The 21,236-nt window shown below is 33.4% G+C and overlaps 1 protein-coding gene across 2 annotated transcripts; it reads left to right on the top strand.

The window, feature by feature from the left end:
• Window positions 1–1,333: 1,333 nt before the first annotated feature.
• Window positions 1,334–21,177, top strand: LOC125067013 (organic cation transporter protein-like). 2 transcript variants are annotated; one of them, XM_047675379.1, is made up of 7 exons: window positions 1,334–1,707; window positions 17,061–17,262; window positions 17,536–17,636; window positions 18,019–18,173; window positions 18,284–18,928; window positions 19,160–19,341; window positions 20,370–21,177. In XM_047675379.1, exons 1-7 carry the CDS (start codon window positions 1,547–1,549, stop codon window positions 20,547–20,549), a joined length of 1,626 nt encoding a protein of 541 aa, XP_047531335.1. In that variant the 5' UTR covers window positions 1,334–1,546; the 3' UTR covers window positions 20,550–21,177. The 2 variants fall into 2 exon arrangements, with proteins under 2 accessions (XP_047531335.1, XP_047531336.1); XM_047675380.1 differs by lacking the exon at window positions 19,160–19,341 and adding an exon at window positions 19,550–19,725.
• Window positions 21,178–21,236: the final 59 nt, after the last annotated feature.

A 21,236-nucleotide genomic window follows, 5' to 3' on the forward strand; every position in this document is an offset into this window, starting at 1 on the left:
GAAGAAGAACTACTGTCTCATTTTGATCGTGGTTATGTTCAGCGCGATCTACAAACTTCAGTACATCTTCATGGGTATGAACATGAAAGCCAGGTAAGTTTTGACGGATACATTTTTATTATTTTCTAAGATATAGTCCAGGAACATTGTACAGTGGAGCCTGCGTAAGAGCGACAATATAGATTCTTATTGAAAACAGCACACCTGTTCCTCAAAATATATTCACAATGAGTTACGACAATGTCTTAAAACTGCATGCTTCTTGTCTTTATAAATATATAGATTGTTCAAACGAGGTGCAGAAAGAGCATTAAAACGTATGCGTCATACGTATTTGAGAATAATAAATATTGATAGTTAAGGTTAAACAAACTAGTTGGTTAATTTGTAATATTTTAAAAAACTTAACGCGAGCAGCAGAAAAATACAATTAACATATAACATATATAACAGATATTTTCAAGGGCTTAAGATTTGTAAAGTTTATATTTCGTCAATCCGTCGTCATACCAGAGCACTTTGTAAAGTTATTATTAATGTTATTTACTTATGTACGTAGAACAATTACGTAATTGTATCATTATTCTAGTTATATTACACCTTCTAAAGTTTTACTAGTTTTAAAGTCAGTGTTATAAGCACATTATATTTTCTGCCTTCCATAATCATACGGGACAGCAAACGTAGGCTCTGTGCGAACTCGTGGGGGCAGGGATCATCCACTTCAGGGTGGTAGTATGTTGCGCACGCAGAGATGTGACCCAACAAGTGATTGTATCAGCGTAAATGCGAGGAGTGTTAAAAGTGTTACAAGATCATTTTTGTAAAGTCGCATGTTCATATCTCGTTACCTTTGAATTATTTTAATATCGACATAATTCACGACGCTATATTAAGCGATAATCTATAATCTATCACTACTTTATCTGAATTATTCGATAATAAAGACAATTGTCTACTGGAGGCGCCTGCTATATCGCCTCCTAAAGGTTTATTGCGACTAAATCAACAAAGCTAGGATGGTATAAAATTGGTTCCTTTAATAAATATATATTTATTTATTTTTTGTTATGATATTCTTTTTTGGCAGTATTTAATATTTTAGCTTAGATATATATTCCCTACCTAATTCAGACAAGGACTGAGATCGCGCTTTTTAGTAAGAACATCTTTTTATATATATAATTTCTTAATCATTACAATTTTAACAATGTATTGGATAAATAATTGATTAGACTAAACTATATATCACGTTGCCGTCCGCTATACGCGATGGACAGTCGGCTCTCTACTTGCGATTATTTCGCTACTACCGCACGAGGAGCACCAATCGGCGCTCGGAGTGGCGACTCACCGGCAGCAGACAAGTGGCGCACACGCAGCACGACGACCGCGCTACCGATTAAAATAACAAAAGATAAATACGAAATTAATGCTATTAATGAGATAAAACGATTAGTGACGAATATTTTATCCAAGATGGAACACGGAAAGAATGTTTGACTGATTAAAAACATTTTTGTGTTAAACTTTCAAAGTGAACACGATGAGCAAGGAAAGTGACATCAACTTGGATGAGATCCTGGTGGAGGTGGGACAGCTCGGCCGTTTCCAGATCCGGTCCTACTGTTTGATTTTGATACCGATTCTATTCAGCGCCGTGTACAACAGTCAATACATCTTCGCGGCGGCTAACGTTCCGTACAGGTAAGTTCATTTATTCACTTATTTTTTTTTTTCAAATCACACACTTAAACTACTATCTATGAACTTTGTTGATGTAAATTTAAACAAAATATTGTAATATTTTAATGTAATTGCAAATATTGTAATATGATGCAGCGTGTGTTTCTTATTGTTATTCTTATCTTCGAGTTGTAAATATAAAGAGTAAACGAATTGATAATTAAAGTCAATGTCATAGTATTTTACATTTAATCTATTATTTTTTTCTGGCTTTTATTTGTGCCAAGAGGACACAGATACATCTTTATCTTTACATAGTATAAAACAAAGTCGCTTTTTCTGTCCCTATGTCCCTTTGTATGCTTAAATCTTTAAAACTACGCAACGGATTTTGATGCGGTTTTTTTAAATAGATAGAATGATTCGAGAGGAAGGAGAGGACAATATAGTAAAGTAACACTGATAATTTTAAAAGTTTCTAATGTGATGTCGTAAATTTATACATTTTTTTCGCTTACCTTGTAAACGCTGGCTGAACCCTACGAGATAGATCAAAATAATGTACTTCAGTATTGTACACCCTAAAACGGTCTTCAAAAAAGTCCGCGATGGTATATGTCTATCTCTTAGGTATTACCCACATTGCACCCGTGCGAAGCCGGGGCGGGTCGCTAGTTTAATCTAAAAGTCCGGTGTCATCTAAGAATAGCGCTGTGTTGATTTGTTGTAATATTAAATAAATGTTGTTTATATTTTCACGTTAAAATAATTTAAATATATTATTTTTATGATTGTTAGTGCAAAAGAGAATGCTCCAAAATATGCAGCGACATTTATCCTGGCAAGTTAATTAGTATGTAGAGTGACAGACTTGGCTTAACCAAATTTGACTCTTCAAGGAATACCGGAAAATGTTCAGCCACCGTCATTTGTGAGGAAAATCGGTGTCACATGAGCCGGGTCGGACCAATAAAAAATTAAAGAGCTATAACTACTGGCTAGTTGATTCAGTGGCTAGCACAATGCCAATCCCGAGGTCCTGGGTTTGAACGCTGGGTCGGACCAATAAAAAAATATAGAATTTTTAGGTCGAAACATTCCAGAGATTGGAAGTGTTTTCACTCTCGTGCTTCGGAAAGCAAGTAAAGCCATTGCTCCTGCACTTGAACTTTTCTCGATCGTATCGGAATACTGTTATATCGGATTATGGATTCCCTATCTCTATAGGGAATGGAAAGTGCACTTGAGTTTGCGCGTAGAATTTTGCACTACGATATGTCCAGTATAGTTAGGCCTATGGCATCTGCTACCCCCTACTTCCTGTTAATCATAAATAAAAAAATCATGTAAAGAGTTAATTATAATTTTTTAAATGTATCTTTAATATGTTTTTGAGTTTTCAAAAGCAGGCTTGTATGTCTCATTGGAGCAATAACTAAAAAAATATCATCAGCATAAATGTTAAGCCGATAGGGAAATTCGCATCTGGTCACTCATCAATGGCAAAATACTCACTCTGTATAAAGAAAGAAATATAGTAATATAACTAATATATATTGAACCGTATTTAATATAACGACATGAAAATATCTCTGTACGTCTGTTTGTCCATCTTCTCGTTTTGAGGATATAACTGAACCGCAATGAAACTGTGACTCGGGCTGGAAAGAATCTTGGAAAGATAAATTACAGGATTCACGGAAACAATAAGCTTGACGCAGTCGTAAATAGCAGCGGAATATTATTAAAGTAAATTGCATATGAATATTCATAGTTACATTAACAATAACGGCACATGATCACGATCTCAGCACAACCACCCAAGCTGAGGTGGAGATTTGAAGATAGAATTTACGCTTAACATTTGTTAACATGTTGTAAGACCAACCCTGTCACCAATATTGGAATCGAAGTTATCAAAAAGCATCATTTTATCAACACATTGTTTTTTTTATGATATAGCATATGAGCCACCTGATTGCCACTTGCAATTGCTGATTGTCACCACCTTCTATAGACAATGGCGCCGCAAGAAATATTAACCATTCCTTACATATCAAATGTTCCACCAACATTGGGAACGTAGATTTTATGTTCCCTGTGCCTAAATTTACACTGGTTTACTCACCCTTCCAAAACCGTAACACAATAATACTGAGTAGTTCTGTTTGGCGGTAGAATATCTGATGAGTGGGTGATACTTCCCAGACAGGGTTGCACAATAATCTACCAATAAATAATGTTTGGTTGCCTGCACTAATCCCAATATCAGTTAAGAAACATTCAGCACCATTTCGGGTTGAGGCAGATCATGGTAGATCATGCGTCTGATGCAGGTTTGCTCGAGGTATTTAGTCATCGGGTATGCCATTCATGTAATTATAATTAATTAATGAGTAGTTAGCAATTAACTTGTACATGTAGTATGTTTATTTAAGATAAAGAAGTCCAAATGAAAATCCTTTATTTACGAATACTTTATACAGATAACTAGTACTTTTATATTACGTATATGAGACCTTAAACATACTTACTGAGAGAAAATGCTATCTTTGATAAGTGAAAATAACTCTGCTCCTAGAGATTATTTCGTTTTACATATTTTTAAAAAACTATTTGATTGATTTTCAGTACACACGTGTCTAATTTCAACGAAATTTTGCCACATGTGTATTCCACCAACCCGCATTGGAGCAGCGTGGTAGAATACGCTCCAAACCTTCTCCTCAAAGGTAGAGGAGGCCTTAGTCCAGCAGTGGGAAATTTACAGGCTGTTAATGTTATGTTATTTTATTGAGGAATTTCAGTGAAAAGGTGAAAAAGGGGAGCGTTTTGTATAATGCATACATTTGTCTAAAACGAAGCACGAGGTAAGTATTAAAGAAAATACTAGTGCTGTCATATCTCGCTTATAAATGTCAGACCGAACCATGGATCGTTAATTTTGAACGAGCAGTTCGCTATGGCTTACGCCAAATATAATAAATTATTGTAATCCTTTGAATAAAACAGATTAACGGAAATATCAACAGACGAAACATATAATTCGATAAAATTTATCTTTATAAAGCATGGAATAAATATTCGTTGATTTTGATGAACAGAATAGATAGGTATAATTAATTGTTAATGTAATTAATGTAGCATGAATAATAACTAATGTGTTCTATACTATTCTATAATATTCCAAAATGTTGGTAGATTTCCATTAGGAGACTATGATGCCCACTTGAAGAATATACGTTAAAAAATATATTTTTCCTTCGATATTTTTTAACCCTTTGATAATACTATTAATAAGAACTTTTATTAGGTTCGAAGATCACATTCAGGACACCCCTCTGCCCTTATCGCAAACACGGTAGCAATAGAACAATTAAAATGTTATTTATTTAAGTAGATTTACAAATATTTTTAACTAATAAGAGTTACCAAATTAAATTTAAAACAATCAATTTCTTTTCAAATAAGATAAAACGCACTGTTATCACTCGTTACCAGAAATAATCAATTCCAATAATATCGTTGACATGGAGACATGTCATTGTAATCATCATCATTATTTTTTATATTTCTGTAACGCGACTTCAAAAAAGAAGGAGGTTAACAAAACGTCGTCTGTATATAATATTTTTACGCTACTGAGTATACTCATGAACTGGTTTGGAGGGTGTGCGCCGGTGTAATTGTAGGCAGAGTGGGCATAATATCTTGGTTCTTACGTTTGGTTGTGTTGGCACTGTCCGGAATGGTTAGTGTTTCTTTCTTGCGATGATGACCACTTTCATATATTTACCCGTTTGCCAGCGTAGTTATTACAAATAATATACAAGAGTTAAGTTACGTTCGATTACGTTAAGTTTACCTAAATTGTCAGTTACATTTACGTATCTTTATTGATGAAGCGCTACAATTATTCATTCGTTCGTTTTTAATACAATTTATACAAGGTAGGCAATTTCATGCTCAGTCGTCCGTGAATTTGTCGGCTGTGTCAGTGCGAGGAAAAGGAATAGTCTCATTAATTTACGGTAATTACTCGTCTTTTTTACATTCAATAAAAAAAAGGAGTGGAGTAGAAGTTCATTAGATGAATGAAACGTTTTCGTTTTACTATTGTCATAAAATAAATCACCGTGACCTCTCTTTCTTGTTAATAAATAAAAAATATATTATGATATAATTGATATTACTATTATCTTCTATGGGTACCTAAAATATTTATTAGTTTCAGATGAAACCTCAGTGAGTCTACGAGCAAGGGACATGGCTCAAATAAACATATAACATTTGCTTTGTATGCCTTCAATATAAACGTTTTAGGTATATAGATGCTTATTCTAACTGCGCGAAGCCGGTACGGGTAGCTAGTTAAATTTAATATAAAATAAGCTATTATTAAAAATAAGCATAACCTCTATAAACACTGAATATCGTTTATTTTTTTGCTAGGTTTGTTAGTGTTAATTTTTTTTCTTTGGTGTACAAAATTTTGTAAATATATTTATAAAATTAAATTATTAACTTATTGTTCATCAATAAATTAATTATAAGCACTAACGTTCTATGTCACAGATAAAATTGTTTATATCATAAAATACTGGTACCATTGCAGTTTTATTTTTAGTTTAAAAACTTAGGAAACGTTCAAATTTCTATCGTATATTTGTTTCCTATAAGTCGTTTATGTAAATGATGAAAAGGTCCTAAGATTGAACCTTTCGGAACCCCTATAGTAACCGAGATCCCAGTGAACCTCTTTGCTTTTACGTTTTTATTATTCTATTGTTTACTTTACAAATCAAAAGGTCGAGCGCCATTTTAATTTCAATAGTGGCATAATTTACTATTCAGATACTCGATGTTGTATTACATAATCAAAGGCTACGAATAAATTACAGAATATCTTGGACACGTATGACATTTATTTTGTTTATCTTTTTCTTAAATTTGGAGAAGAACTGTACAAAGAAGCTCATCTTTGTTTTTTATTGTTAGAAATGTATATTTACAATGATAAATAATTATTTATTTTTGTAACCTCCTGGAGGCGACGCTTTCATTCCCAAAGCGTGCTCTTACAGTAACGTGTAGCTCACAAACGTTCCTTGATGGCTTTGTAGCTGTGTAATAGAATAAACTTTAACGTTTTATGTGATATGGTAAAATAGTATTCATTGCCTCACAACAGATTTACTAACCCTTAGCAGTTGGGTAATGGCGTGCATATCACAATTTTAAGAGATTCTCAAGTATATATTAAAAAAAGCGATAGTCTAATTGTTTTATTTCCTTAAAGTTAGTTTAAAGAAGGTACAAACTGTCAAACGCTCTAACCTCAGTGCAATCGGTCACCACTTAACGAGTTTTGTTCTTCCTTATATTAAATTGAGTCTGCGATATTGATAACAATATATATTGTCTACATCTGTTATCTTCTCGTTGTTTGCAATACGTCTTATCTTTAATCTATACAACCCTAAGTGTGACTGTATGATTGTCAAACTTGAATCCTGAAATAATACCAAGTAATAAAATTAATTATTAAAAATAATTTAAATTTAAATAAGCTTAGGATTAGTTTTATTGTATGCTCGCGCTATATCACATATATATTTCTCTTACTTTCGTTTAGTAAACTAAGGCTGTATCGCGTTTCGTTACAATCTAAACGGCTTCTTTGTAGTATGTTATCTTACAAAACAATACAATCGATACTATCATCTTGGAAAGTAAGTCCGCTTCAGTCAAGAGTATTAATAAATGCACACTTAATCCAATACAATTTGCATTTATAAAATTGTGGCCATTAAATAATCTGTTATAATTTTGCCATTATAAGGCCTAAATATTTTTGACGGCTAGACCTTCGTATTGGTTTGTTAAATATTGTAAGTTCATCATAATAATTTATTAGCTAAATATCCTATTTTAAATATTGCGCTATTAGTAACTACCCGGTAAAAGGTTTCTCTGAACTTGAGAAGTTATGCAGATTAATACCAAGTTGTTGTTACCAAGGAGTGAGCCAATGTAATTAGAACCATACGACGACACACATTATACGACGACAGAAATTAATTATATTTTAAACGTCGACAATTTCAATAACAATTATTCGTAATTACCGTCAAAGTATCGGAGACACGCGCACGTGCATACGTGTAATATTTACAATCGTTTTAAAAGTATATTATCCTTAGTAGTTCACTCGTTATGGCAATAAAGTTATGCTTTTTATACTTGTTATTTTTGTTCTTTAAAAGCAAACACACACACACACACATACACACACATACAAATATAGCAATGACCCTATTTTTGAGGACTTGCTATCAATTTTCACTGGAAAAGCATTACGAAAAAATAATTATTATTCAATAAAGTTAATGGTAAGCATAATTACTAACAAAATTATAATGGTTAAAGGTAAATAGTTATATTTTTATAATAAAGATGAATAACAATTACTGCAAGTAATTATTTAAATACTGTAGTTATTTATAATTATCTCAAAGATAAGGTGTCACAGCGATGCACACTGCTCTATTGGCTACTAGACTCAATAAATATTTAATAGAAACCTATGCGTTTTCCTACTTCGAATCTGTACCGCATATGCAAGATGCATACTGTGCGTCAAGTTTACATAGTTTTGACAATTCTGCGGAAGCATACGCATATGTCCTTCGATCCTAGACTCGCTCAGAATAAGCGTAGAGCTGATCGAGTTTGCAGGACTATATCATGTGTCTCTTCTTTGACAGGCCAACGATACTACTTACTACCTACCTTAGTTCAGTGATGTACAATAAAATAAATAAAGAGATAAATATTTATTCACTAAACGTTTTCCAAAGTAAAATGTAAGATTTATTTATTTTTTATCGTACAAGCTGGCAACATCAGTATGACGTAGAGAATAGTCATAGTGTCATAGTTGATGGAATATCCAAAGGAGATATTTTACGAACGTGAACAAATCAAAGTCAAAGTCAAAGTCAAAAATCTTTATTCAATATAGAAGTGTTTGCACTTGCTTATTGATTGTCAAAAATCTACCACCGGTTCGGAATTTAGCACCTCGGACCTGAGAAGAACCGGCGAAAGAAACTCAGCGGGATATATTTTTTTTCATTTTTTTTAACCATTTTCCATGTAGGTACAATGATAAGTATATATTAGTTGTTTAAAACAGCCTGGAGGCGATCATTTCATTCCCAAGGTGTGCAGTCAACTAAAAAGTCATTAGTGTTGTAATATCCTTTAGCACACAAACGCTCTTTAACGACTCTTTTGAATTTTATAATTGAATAATTTTGAACGTTTTCTGGGATCCTGTTGTAAAAACGTATACATTGCCCCAAAAAAGAGTTACTAACCCTGTGTAATCGGGTACTTGGAGTAACAAGTTTATTCTTGTTCCTAGTGTTAATAGAATGTACGTCACAATTTCTGGGAAAATCATTTATGTTTTTGCGTACATACATAACATTATCAAAAACAAATTGAGAAGCGACAGTCATTATTTTAATTTCTTTAAATTTACCTCTTAACGAATCTTTTGGGACCAGGTTATAAATTGCACGAATAGCCCTCTTCTGCAGTACAAAAATAGTATTAATGTCAGCTGCATTACCCCAGAGTAGGATGCCATACGACATTATACTATGGAAATAACTGAAGTACACAAGGCGTGCCGTATCCACATCAGTCAAAAGTCTAATTTTTTTTACCGCATAGGCTGCAGAGCTAAGTCTATTCGCCAATTTATTTATATGGGGGCCCCATTGGAGCTTAGAGTCTATTGTCATACCAAGGAACTCTGTTGATTCTAAAACATCTAATGCTTCCCCGTTTAAACGTACACTCGTTTTGACACATCTTACATTGGGAGTAGTGAATTTAATACATTTAGTCTTTTTACTATTTAACATTAAATTATTAACACTAAACCAATTTACTATTTCAGAGAGAGTATTGTTCACATCGTCATATATTGAAAGACGTCTTTTTATTTTAAAAATTAAAGAAGTATCATCAGCAAACAATACTATCTCGAGTTTATCACCTAGGAGATGTGGCAGGTCATTTATATAAACAAGGAAGAGAAATGGTCCAAGAATTGATCCTTGAGGGACCCCCACAGTAACTGGAGACCCGGGAGATCTCTTTCCATTTACATCAACCCTCTGAATGCGATTGCTCAGATACGAAATCAGAAGACTGAGTGCAGTGTCCCTAATTCCATAATGACGTAGCTTCCTGACCAAAGTTTCGTGTTGCACACAATCAAAGGCCTTAGATAAATCACAAAATATCCCTAAGGCATCCTGTGACTCCTCCCAGGCCCTGTAAATATTTTTAACGAGCTCAACACCAGCGTCAGTTGTCGAGCGACCCCTTGTAAATCCAAATTGTTTCTTGTGTAGCAACTTGTTATTGTTAAAATGTACTAGCATTTGATTTAGTAACAACTTTTCAAAGATCTTGCTAAGAGTTGGTAGTACAGAGATGGGCCTATAGTGGTTGGGGTCTGATGTACTACCTGATTTAAATATTGGTAATACTCTACTATGTTTCATGAGGTCAGGAAACACGCCACTAAGGACACATTTATTAAATATAGTGACAAGGTAGGGTGCGATTACATCAATTATTGAATTGACTACCTTGACAGAGATCCCCCACAGATCGGCCGTTTTCTTAATATCTAGTGATCTGAAGGAACTTATTACATCACTTACACTTACTGTATTAAATTTAAAGCTAATATTACATTCTTCCACATGGTTTTTTAATAATGATTCAGCAACGGTAGGAGAGGAATTTAATGAGTTAGTTGTCGAAAATGGAATGTCAGCAAAAAAATTTTCAAAAACAGTTGCAACATCCCGATCTGAGGAAAATAAATTGTTGTCAATAGATAAGCTAAAGTCGGAGATGTTATTTTTGACTCTTCCAGTTTCACAATTAATAATTTTCCATGTCATTTTAATTTTATCAGGTGCCTCAATAATTTTTTTTTTTTATATGCAATGATTTAGCTGTATGACATACACGTTTGAATAGTTTAGAGTAGGCACTAACATAACTGATAAATGAAAAAGACCGGTTGTATGATCTTTCACTATAAAGTTCATACAACCTCTGCCTACTCTTGTGAATTCCGACAGTCGCCCAATCATTAAATTTAAGAAAATTCCTAGAATAGACTGTCTTGGAAGTAAATATGGCATTAAATTCTGTTTTAATTAATTTAAAAAAATTGTTATAAAGCTCATTAGAATTATCATTTAATTGTAAATATGAGAGCTTTGCCATGATATTACTTCTGAACTTCTCAATTCGATACAAATTGATTGGAACAAATGTCTGTTTTAAATCCTTAGCATTGTTATTTATTTGCGAATTAAATGAAGCCAACTGTCCACAATGATCAGAACTTAACATATTTATAATACATTTATGATTAGGTACACAGTTGGTAAATATGTTGTCAATACATGTTCCAGTGGATTCAGTGATTCTAGTTGGCTCTAAGAATAAGTTAATGAGGTTATATGAATATAATAATGATCTGAATCTAATACTTGTGCTACAGTTTTCTAATAAATTTATGTTGAAGTCACCACAAATAAAAATATATTTACTTGATCCAGATAATTTCAATAATGCACTTTCCAATATTTTCTCAAATGCTTCATATAACCCGCTAGGAGGTCTGTATACGCATACAACAATGACATGCTCAAGCTCTGCACAGGCTATTTCAATAGTCTGCTCAATAGAAAGGCTCACAACATCCTTACGTTCTTTAAATTTTAGATTTTTGTTAATAAGTATTAATGAGCCACCACGTATAGCTTTTTTTCTATTGAACATACTAGCCATCTGGTGACCACTAAAGTTAAACATAAACTGATAATTTACAAGCCAATGTTCTGTTATACATAAAATATCAATGGCATTACTGTTTATGAATAACTCAATTTCTAAATCTTTTCCTGTCATTCCTTGAATGTTTTGGTGCACCAGGTTTACAAGTTTACTATTATTATTGTTTTGATTATTTCTAATTTTAAGATTTAGGAATTTATCCAAGGTTAAATTACTATTAGGTAAATTAATATTAGTATTAATAATACTTGAGCCAGAGACTATCTCTTTTGTCTTAAAATTCAATTTAAATTACTTTTATCAGTGTTAATATAAATTAAATTGTTATTTTTATTATGCATATGATCCTTGGTAACATTAGGCATAAAATAATTATTGATATTGTAAGCTATTAGGTTACCAATTTGTCTTCTCGATTTTATTGGTAGGTACATAGTACCCTCTGTCAACTTAAATCTATATATGAATTTATTAATACTTACATTTCGGATATCATCATGTCTGATAAGGAGTTGCCTAACCCCTTCGATATATATATATATAAATTAGGGATGTATCCGATACCGATATATCGGCGATACAGCAGGTTTTACGATATATCGGCATCGGCGATATTTTTCTGGTCGATACAACGATACTGTTCAAAATACATGTTTTAAAAAAGTAATGTAAACGCGCCTCTTGTTTTGTCTTTTTCGTTGCAAACGAGATAATACTTTGTTTTTTAACAAAAATTTGATTAATGATTTTTTATTTACTAACTCTTATTAATAAACCTTAATTACTGAGCTTAATTACCAATATTCACATTCCAAATCTGTAACGTTTTATTTTAATATTTTTTTTTTTAAATAAAAACAATCAATCAACGTGTCTACTTACATTTATTTTACCTTTATTTAAATTCGATGAATGTATTGGTATCGGTATCGGTATCGCCGATATTTCTCTAAGAGTATCGGTATCGGTATCGTATCGGCAAAAAGGCGTATCGATGCATCCCTGATATAAATATATGTATATAGAATAAGTTTGTGCCATTTAAATGTGTTAAGAAATACAGCAATGTCGCTTTGTTGGCGGGCGTTAATAACTGCACCACAGTATTACACTGCCGCAGTTATTCTGCAATATGATGCTTAAATAAATTATTATTATAAAATTTTAAAAACACACTTTTTGAAAGAAAGGTTATTGTCATTTTAAGTGTTTAAACAGCTGAGATAATGTAAAACGATTCAATTCAAAGTCAGACGTTGTATAGTCAAGAGTCAGATATTGTAGAAAATTGTCCTTGTATATATGACGGTAGATTATTTTATTTATTTTTACAAATTAAAGCTCCTTTGTGTATCTGACGCATCGCACCGAATAGCATGTGTCAGTCAACAACGCCTGTTTTTAGGAAAAGACTTGGAGCGTTTTCCATTGGTCGGAAAACTGTCTGTAACAATAAATGCCCTTTCATTATTAATAATAATCAATTATTGCAACTCTGAGAAGCCGGGCGGGTCGCTACTCGGCGATAAATAATCAAACTGTGGTTTTTAATGCTGCTCTCATATGTTTCTTTTAGAGTTGGGGTATTCTCAAGTGCTAGTTGATTGCACACCTTGGGGATTACGATCGCCTCTAGGCTGTTTCAAATAACGAAAACATATTTTTTGTTATTATATGAAAACAATAATTGTAAAATAAGATATTTAAAAAAAAAACCCCTTTTCTTTTGTTCCTTTCAGGTCCGAGGTGTTTTTCCGAATCGTGGTAGATTTTTTTGACTTTGACATTGAGTTTTTCTTCTTCACATTGTTTACCTTTTCAAATGAGCACGTGATTAATTATTATTATTATAAGTACATTTCAAATCTACTAATTATTAATCCACATGAATACTAAATGGTTTGTATCAAAATTAAATCAATATCGTAAGTATTTCCGTGGTAGATAAAAAATACATTCATATTGTACTGGCAAATTTTTACTTTCAGCGGATATTCAGCCTATCATAAAAATCCCCAGCTAACCAAGAGGCATACTCGTATCAATGAACATTTTTAATCACTGTACAGTACAGTCGTAACATGAATGATATATTTATCGATTAATAATTTTATGATAATAATATATGCGTATGATTTTGATTTAGAGGAAGTATTTAGCAACGTAACGTGTTAAGCCCGTGATAAATAAGCTGATTGTCACGCGCCTGAAATTAACAATACTAATCTTGTCTTACCAGTGACAATCGTTTCAATAGAACATCGTGAATTAAATCGGTGTTTACTATATTTTAAACAGTAATTGATTTGTGAGTGTTTATACTTGTATTCGAAACGGTAAAAGACGTTTCGAGCGAAGTCTGGCGCGTGGACCTATTGGCAATTCATATTTAATCGACTTGAAGATTTAAATGTACTTATTCGTAATTATAATTGTACTGTAACTGTGACTATACTGTATACCGTTATTAGTTCCGCGTATTAGCGTAAAGCGTATATATCAGCAAAATACTATAGCAAAATAAACACATTATTTCATACGAGAAATTCCTCTTTATATGTTTATAGATTATATAGGTTTGCCGTATGATAACTAGCAGGATATATATCTATAATAATTGTCTTCAATATTGTACACCGAGATTAAACTTGACACGGAAAACAAAATACTTAATGGATGTTATCTTAGGGGCGTTTTATCGTTAAAGCGTCATCGCTTAAGAGAAAAAGGAACTTGAGTTCGAACTTCCGTCTGGTCTCTCTTTACTGGTGACGGACAAATTTCCCTTGGGATTATGACAGTATGCAGAATAAAATTACAACTTTATGTGCACAAACACTGTTTCAGTATAAGGTATCCTGCTCAGTTGACTATCAATCGTCATCACAACTTATTCCACATATATGTATTTATTGAAATATTACAAAATTATACACAATTCGTGTTACTGAATCTGCTATCGTTCCCTAATACTTAATTTCTAAATTAATCTAAGTGTAGGCGACAGATAAAGTCACGTTCACAACGTTGTCGCATTATTTCGGCCGATGCCGTCATTATTGGACATTATTTGGTTCGCTGGCTATCGCCGCAGAGCCACGGATTACCGTCGAAAACTCCGATAAAAGTTAATGACTTTTCAACAATAACAAAGTTAACCTCTCGATATTGTCACTCTAATATATAATTATTATTACATTTTTTGTTTTTGTTTTTATCCGAATAAGGCAAGGTTTCGGTTGAATATTTTTCGTATTAACATAAGCTCCTTCACATTTTGATTTTAATTTATTTTTATTATGAATACAAACAGCATTAAATTAATCAGTTAATTCTTGGACATAAACTTGCGGAGTTTAAAACAATACTCGAGAGAGAACAGTGTAGAGATAAGAAAAATAAGAAAATTAAGTAATTAGTATTACTTAATTTTCTCTAGAATCAGATCAACAATACAGAGTACAATTTTATCAAGTAGTTTTAATTTTTATAGAAATTTTATAAATAGTCTGTACTTGAAGTAATCTTATGAATTTCAAGGATAAAAATCGCCTTCAAAATAAACTAAGAATAGTGTAAACTAAAAAATTCATCACATTTTTATATATATTTTATTATATATTAGGATTATTTAAATAATTTTCAAAAAACAATTTTACAAAATACATATGTTGTATCCACAATATGAATCTTCCTCTTCTATATCTGTAAAAAGATCGATGTTAAAGAAATTATATATTCAGAAACCGCTGTGTATTTTGACATGAACTTGTACTATTATACATATTTAGCGTGGTTCAGATAAGGTATTATTTCTTTATTTTTTAGATAGAGTTTAATTGCTCAGTGAGTGTTATGTCACATTCATCGAAAAACATAATATTGCAATACTTATTTAAGGTAAAAAAGACTATACTAAGATCTACGTAGTACCTATAGCTAATTTTGGGAAGCTATATTATATAGCTTAACACAATAAGCTGTCGCTCCAGACATAAGGCGTCGACAACATTACTAGTTTTTACTAATATGTAACATCCCCAATATGTATTACATCTGTCAACATTTAAACCTTCAAAAATATTTCTAAAGAAGATTTTTGTCAAAACATTAGATTTCATATAAAATAATTCACCTCATAACGTAACCATTGCAACGCGTAGGTCTGCTATATACCTATATAATAAAAAAGGAAATGATCATCCTGAATTAAATTAAATCATAACAAGTACGCAACGATCAAAGGACAAGGACCAAGTGCTTCCTCTTCACTCGCAGACCAGATTACTCTGATTACATTAAGTAGATAACGCCTTGGCCTACTTACCGCGACACTCGACCGCCGCGTATATTTCACATTAGACAGCTTCCTCGTCGGCTGTTTTCCTCGAACCTTGAAATAGCGATTTACTTATTCCTTGTCATATCTCTAAAAAAATTTAATTACTCATACCGGACAACCATCAGGTATTCTTTTTTCTCGTCGTCCAATTTGTTGCCTTGATCCGGTTTTTGAATAAGTGAGCCACAGGGATCAGTCGTTTGCACAGGAGATAGTGCACAAGTGCACCTTTACTATTATAGTTAAAATACAATCAGTGTATTTTAGACAGTTTTATTGGCGGTGAGACGTTTAGTTCAAATTTCTTATAATGCAAATGTGCGGAAGTGACCACTACTATGAGCAGCTCATTTGCCTGTCTGCCTTCAAGATAATAGGCCATAAATAGGAAAACATAGCTAACATTATGAATATAGGTCTTTGAAAACGGTTATCTATAGGTATATATATACCTAAATGAATATCAATCGAGAATATCAAGTCGAATATAAATTAATGTTATTTTCATTATTGTGGTTTAAATAATTGTAAAGTATGAAATTAGCCTGGTTGGACTCGCTTAACAGAGAAACCTCCTGGTTTTTTCTGTTAAGCGACAGGGATTTTGTCAAATCTAACAAAATCCAAAAACAAGATTTTTTCTTTTTGCCATATATATCTTCATTTAGATAGAATAAGTTACAGAATAGTTACCATAATCGTCAAATAATTGTATAGTTTGTGTGACAGTCATTTATTTGTATAAACACAAAACGTGGGTGGAAGTGGGTAAAGCTGGTATCTACCAAATTGAAAATTGATTCAAAATAGGTCACTAACACGGAGATAAAGACGGGAAAATGGTCGCCTCTGCATTGTTATGCTTTATTAACACATAAAGGAACGGAAATATGAGCGTCATGCAGATATTCTACGTTAATAAGATTACCAGGGCAGATTAATCTATTACATAAAGTGACGAAATTCACAAGTCTCTGAATTTTTTCTGACGTATTGCATATTATGTTAGCAAACTTGCAGCGTGACAGCTTCTTGAATTGATCTTTCCTCTGACTTGAGTGGAGTGAAAAAAATATTCCCAAAAGTATACCCTTTTTTTTAAACATTGACTATTGAAACGAAAAATTTTCAGATGTCGTGTGCCAGAATGCGAAGCGACGCCACCAAAGTTCGAAACCAATGGGTGGGGCAGCTGGGCACTTCCAGATGGAGCTGGACGCTGCGAGCGCTTCGTGCCGATTGGGACCACCTGTGCCCCGGAATCATTCCACCAGACCAACACCAAAACATGCACCGGTTGGGTTTACGAGCACACCAATAGCATCGTATCTACGGTATGTGGAGTGTTCTATTGGTTCCAGCTTAAGCAAAAATGTTATGTATGTTAATGTATGTTATGTTATTTTTTTCTTCACCGACGAAATAAAAATGTGAGATATAAATTAGGCGATATCTCAGGAAATTGCCTTTATTTTTCTGCTATTAATATACAGCGGTACTATGTATCGTAGAATTCATCGTTAAATGTTTCTTATAATTTCGAGGTCGTATATCATAAATATAATTTTCATGGGTATATTATATTTAAAAGCAATGTTTAATTTCAGTTCGACCTCGCCTGCGAAGAGTGGAAGCGGACGCTGGTTGGCACGTTACATAGCGCCGGCCTGTTCTTTGCTTTACCGCTCACAGCATACATATCTGACACGTAAGCTATCATATTCGTAAGTTAGTTATGCTATTTCTACTATTATAATTAGACAGTCAAAATTGTTTTAAAATATATATTTAAACCCACTGGGTATCATTATTTTTCAAATATTTTACCGCCAAAAAGCAATACTCAGTATTGTTGTGACTGTATAACTACAGGCACAGGGAACATAACATCTTCGTTCTTAAGGTTGGTGGGGCAATGTTGTTTTAAGGCTGAATAAAGGAACTTTCTCAAATATGTTAATATGGATATAAGAGTGTGCATGTATATGTGTATTACAGTTGTAACGATGAAAATGTTATCTGTAATTGCATTATAATTATATTGTTTATTTTACTTCTTGGTTAATAGCGATTTTAATTGTTTTTTTCAGATTCGGTCGCAGGGTGGCATTTATTTTAACAGCCGTAGCTCCTGCTTTTGTCGGTCTGGGGCGCTCCTTCTCACAAAACTATATCACTTATGTGATTCTTGAGTTCCTCGAAGCGGTCGTCGGAGCTGGAGTATACAGCTCAGGATTTATTCTTGGTAAATAATATGTAATTTCAGTGACACTTTGTTAATAATCAATAAATAATAATGCAATAGGTATTAATTTATAATTTGTTTTTTTTTTTAATTGCTTGTTATGATTTCAGCTCTTGAAATGATGGGTCTTAACCGGCGGGTCCTCGGAGGCAATATAATATCATGCACGTTCGCCCTCGGTCAAGCCGTCGTCGCATTGATAGCGTGGGCAGTCCCCGAGTGGAGAACACTCACGAGAATTATATATACGCCGTCGTTTATTTTTATAATATATTTCTTCTTAATAGAAGAGAGTGTACGGTGGCTTTTGAGTAAAGGAAAAAAGAAGGAAGCTGCGAGAATTATATTCAAAGCAGCAGCTGTCAATAAGAGAAAGCTGTCTCCCGAAACAATCAAACAATTAACCGAAGAACCTAATACTTCGGGTGACGAGACGGCTAAAAAACAAAGCGAGCCTGAAGAAAAGCAGTCATCTCTAGCCTTACAAGTCTTAAGGTCTAGAGTGCTAATGACGAGATTATGTATTTGCTCGTTCTGGTGGATCACGGTTACTTTCATTTACTACGGACTCTCCATTAACTCGGTATCGTTAGCCGGAAACAGCTACGTTAATTACATACTGACGGCTTTGGTGGAGATACCTGGATACTGCATGAGCGTTTTGACACTAGATCGCTTCGGAAGGAAGAGTTCTATCATGACAGCATTCTTCTTATGCGGAATCTCTCTCGTCATCTTGCCCTTCGTTCCTGAAAGTAAGTTTATTAGTATTTGTTAGTAATTATTTAGATAAGATAAACGTAGATTTTTACTTGTCTAGTCACAATGCTCCATCTGTATATTCGCTAATTTAATTAATAGTTTGATTATTAGTTAACTTTTAATTTAGATAATGTAATTCTTTATGTTGAATGCTTTTCTTTATGATAATAATAAGAAGATTGTAGAGTAAGTAGAGACAATAGCTAGTAGTGTAATATTTCCAGATCTGCAATGGTTACAAACGTGTCTGAACTTGCTGGGCAAGCTGGCCATCAGTATGGCATTCAGCAGTATTTACATTTACACGTCCGAGCTGTACCCCACCACGCTACGACATAGTCTTGTAGCCGTGTGCTCCATGTGCGGCAGAATTGGGCAGATCATAGCTCCGCAGACTCCATTACTGGTTAGTATTAACTAGATAATATTGTTTAGATAGCAATTTACACCTCATATAAGAATGTTCACTTATGTTTAATTAATTTTTTTATTTTTTCTTCTAGTTCTAATTCTATCTCTTCTAGTTTAAAATTATGAAATATCTCGTAAGCGATTGCACCCGAATGCGTTAATTCTTTTAAAATCATTAAAATTAAAGCGCGATACATCAACAGCAACAATGAGAATACTGCTGTCGATGCTGGGCAAGCTGGTGATAAGTATGATATTTGCGTCCGTCTACATCTACACTATCGAGCTGTTCCCGACGCAAGTGCGACACTCGATGATGAGCTTGTGTTCCCTGGTGGGACGGATTGGCTCCACCGCGGCGCCGATGACGCCATTAATGGTCTGGTGTTGTAGACCTAGTAGATATGTCGAGTTGTAGAATTTACGTTTTATACTTCATGGTATGAATTGTTATATTAGTTGCAAATAAAATATATTCATCTGTGACATTTACCTTGCTCGGCAGATCGCTAGACACAGTCATAACTGTACGTTAGATGTTAGGGATAATCATATATTCAGTACGCAGCATACTCGGTTACATTAGATGTGATAGTAGGAGAATTATTTGAAATATATTTTTTTAATTAATGACGTAATTAATAGTGACAGTTTTAATAATGTGAAAGTATGTGCGAGTTGTAGTTGTTGTGTAGTTATATATTATGACTGTTATATGTACGTTGTTGTGTACCAAAGTGATAATTTTCGGTAACATAGCTGGTAATGGTGTAATTAGTTTATGTAGATATCTAATGACTGTTTGTATGTTATAGCTTTATTAAGCGAATTTAACCGTTTAGGGAATCGAGTGATAGAAGACCGTATCAGTGAATTTTATTATCTCTAAGATCGATAGTTTCTTCAGACTGTCTTCATCTTGAATCGAATTCATTGAACAGTCCTTTTGGTTTCCTATTCACAATTCACACGTCTTATCTAGAAGCTTCCACTTTGTTTTACAATGCTTTACTTGTTCAACAGATGGCATACATGGAAGCTCTGCCGTACCTGGTGTTCGGCGTGATGGCCGCCACGTCCGCGCTGCTGATGCTGCTCACGCCCGAGACGCTGCACATGCGGCTGCCGGACACCGTCAAACAGGCCGAGAGGATCGCCACCGCGCCGCGGAGCAACCGCACCACCGACGTCATTGTAGATTAATTAACATAACACTTAATATAGAGATGAATACATTTATTTTATAATTATGAAGAGTACAAAAAATACCAGTCAACCCGAGGTGTTTGATGACATCCATGACAAGTATGAGTAGTATATTTAGACTGGTATCTGACTCGATCGATTTATGACAAGTTAAAACACTCGTTGTATTTGATACAATCGTAATATCTGAAATAATAAAAAAGGCCTGACTTCCCAGTTGACTTTTCACAGTTATTTAACTAAAAGGTTCCAGTAAAATGTAATTAAAATGTTGTAAGAGTAATTTTTAAGCATTTAAAACACTGAAAGAGCCCGGTTCAATTCAACGCTAATAAGCCGTAGTTCTGTCGATAAATATAGTCATCAGCTGATGATCACTATGTAATGGAAAGTTAAAGCAGCGTTTTGTTTTTTTATTACACGGCCTCTAATTTACGACTGCGGGATTCGGTTAACTTGGAAAATTAAAATTAAAATTGAGTATTTTGTGAAGTTTCACAGCTTCCTGTAGTCATTAGTATTAAAATTTTACAATAACTTTACCTTAGATACATAGTATGTGTATTAAGAAATATTTTAAGAGCTTATTGTATTGAAAATACATAATATATTTTGATTTATATTATACCTTTACTACAGAACCCGAACCCATATTATTTTTAAAACATTTTTGGTATTGTGTCG

This window comes from Vanessa atalanta, chromosome 10 (genome assembly GCF_905147765.1).
Source record: "Vanessa atalanta chromosome 10, ilVanAtal1.2, whole genome shotgun sequence".
Lineage (NCBI taxonomy): Eukaryota > Metazoa > Arthropoda > Insecta > Lepidoptera > Nymphalidae > Vanessa > Vanessa atalanta.

Bases quoted from the DNA above. Each gene is read 5' to 3' on its own strand.
- LOC125067013 (XM_047675379.1), top strand. From the start codon at position 1,547: ATGAGCAAGGAAAGTGACATCAACTTGGATGAGATCCTGGTGGAGGTG. The intron at 1,708-17,060 runs GTAAGTTCATTT...AAAAATTTTCAG, and splicing joins GCGGCTAACGTTCCGTACAG to ATGTCGTGTGCCAGAATGCG. The intron at 19,342-20,369 runs GTTAGTATTAAC...CTTGTTCAACAG, and splicing joins CTCCGCAGACTCCATTACTG to ATGGCATACATGGAAGCTCT.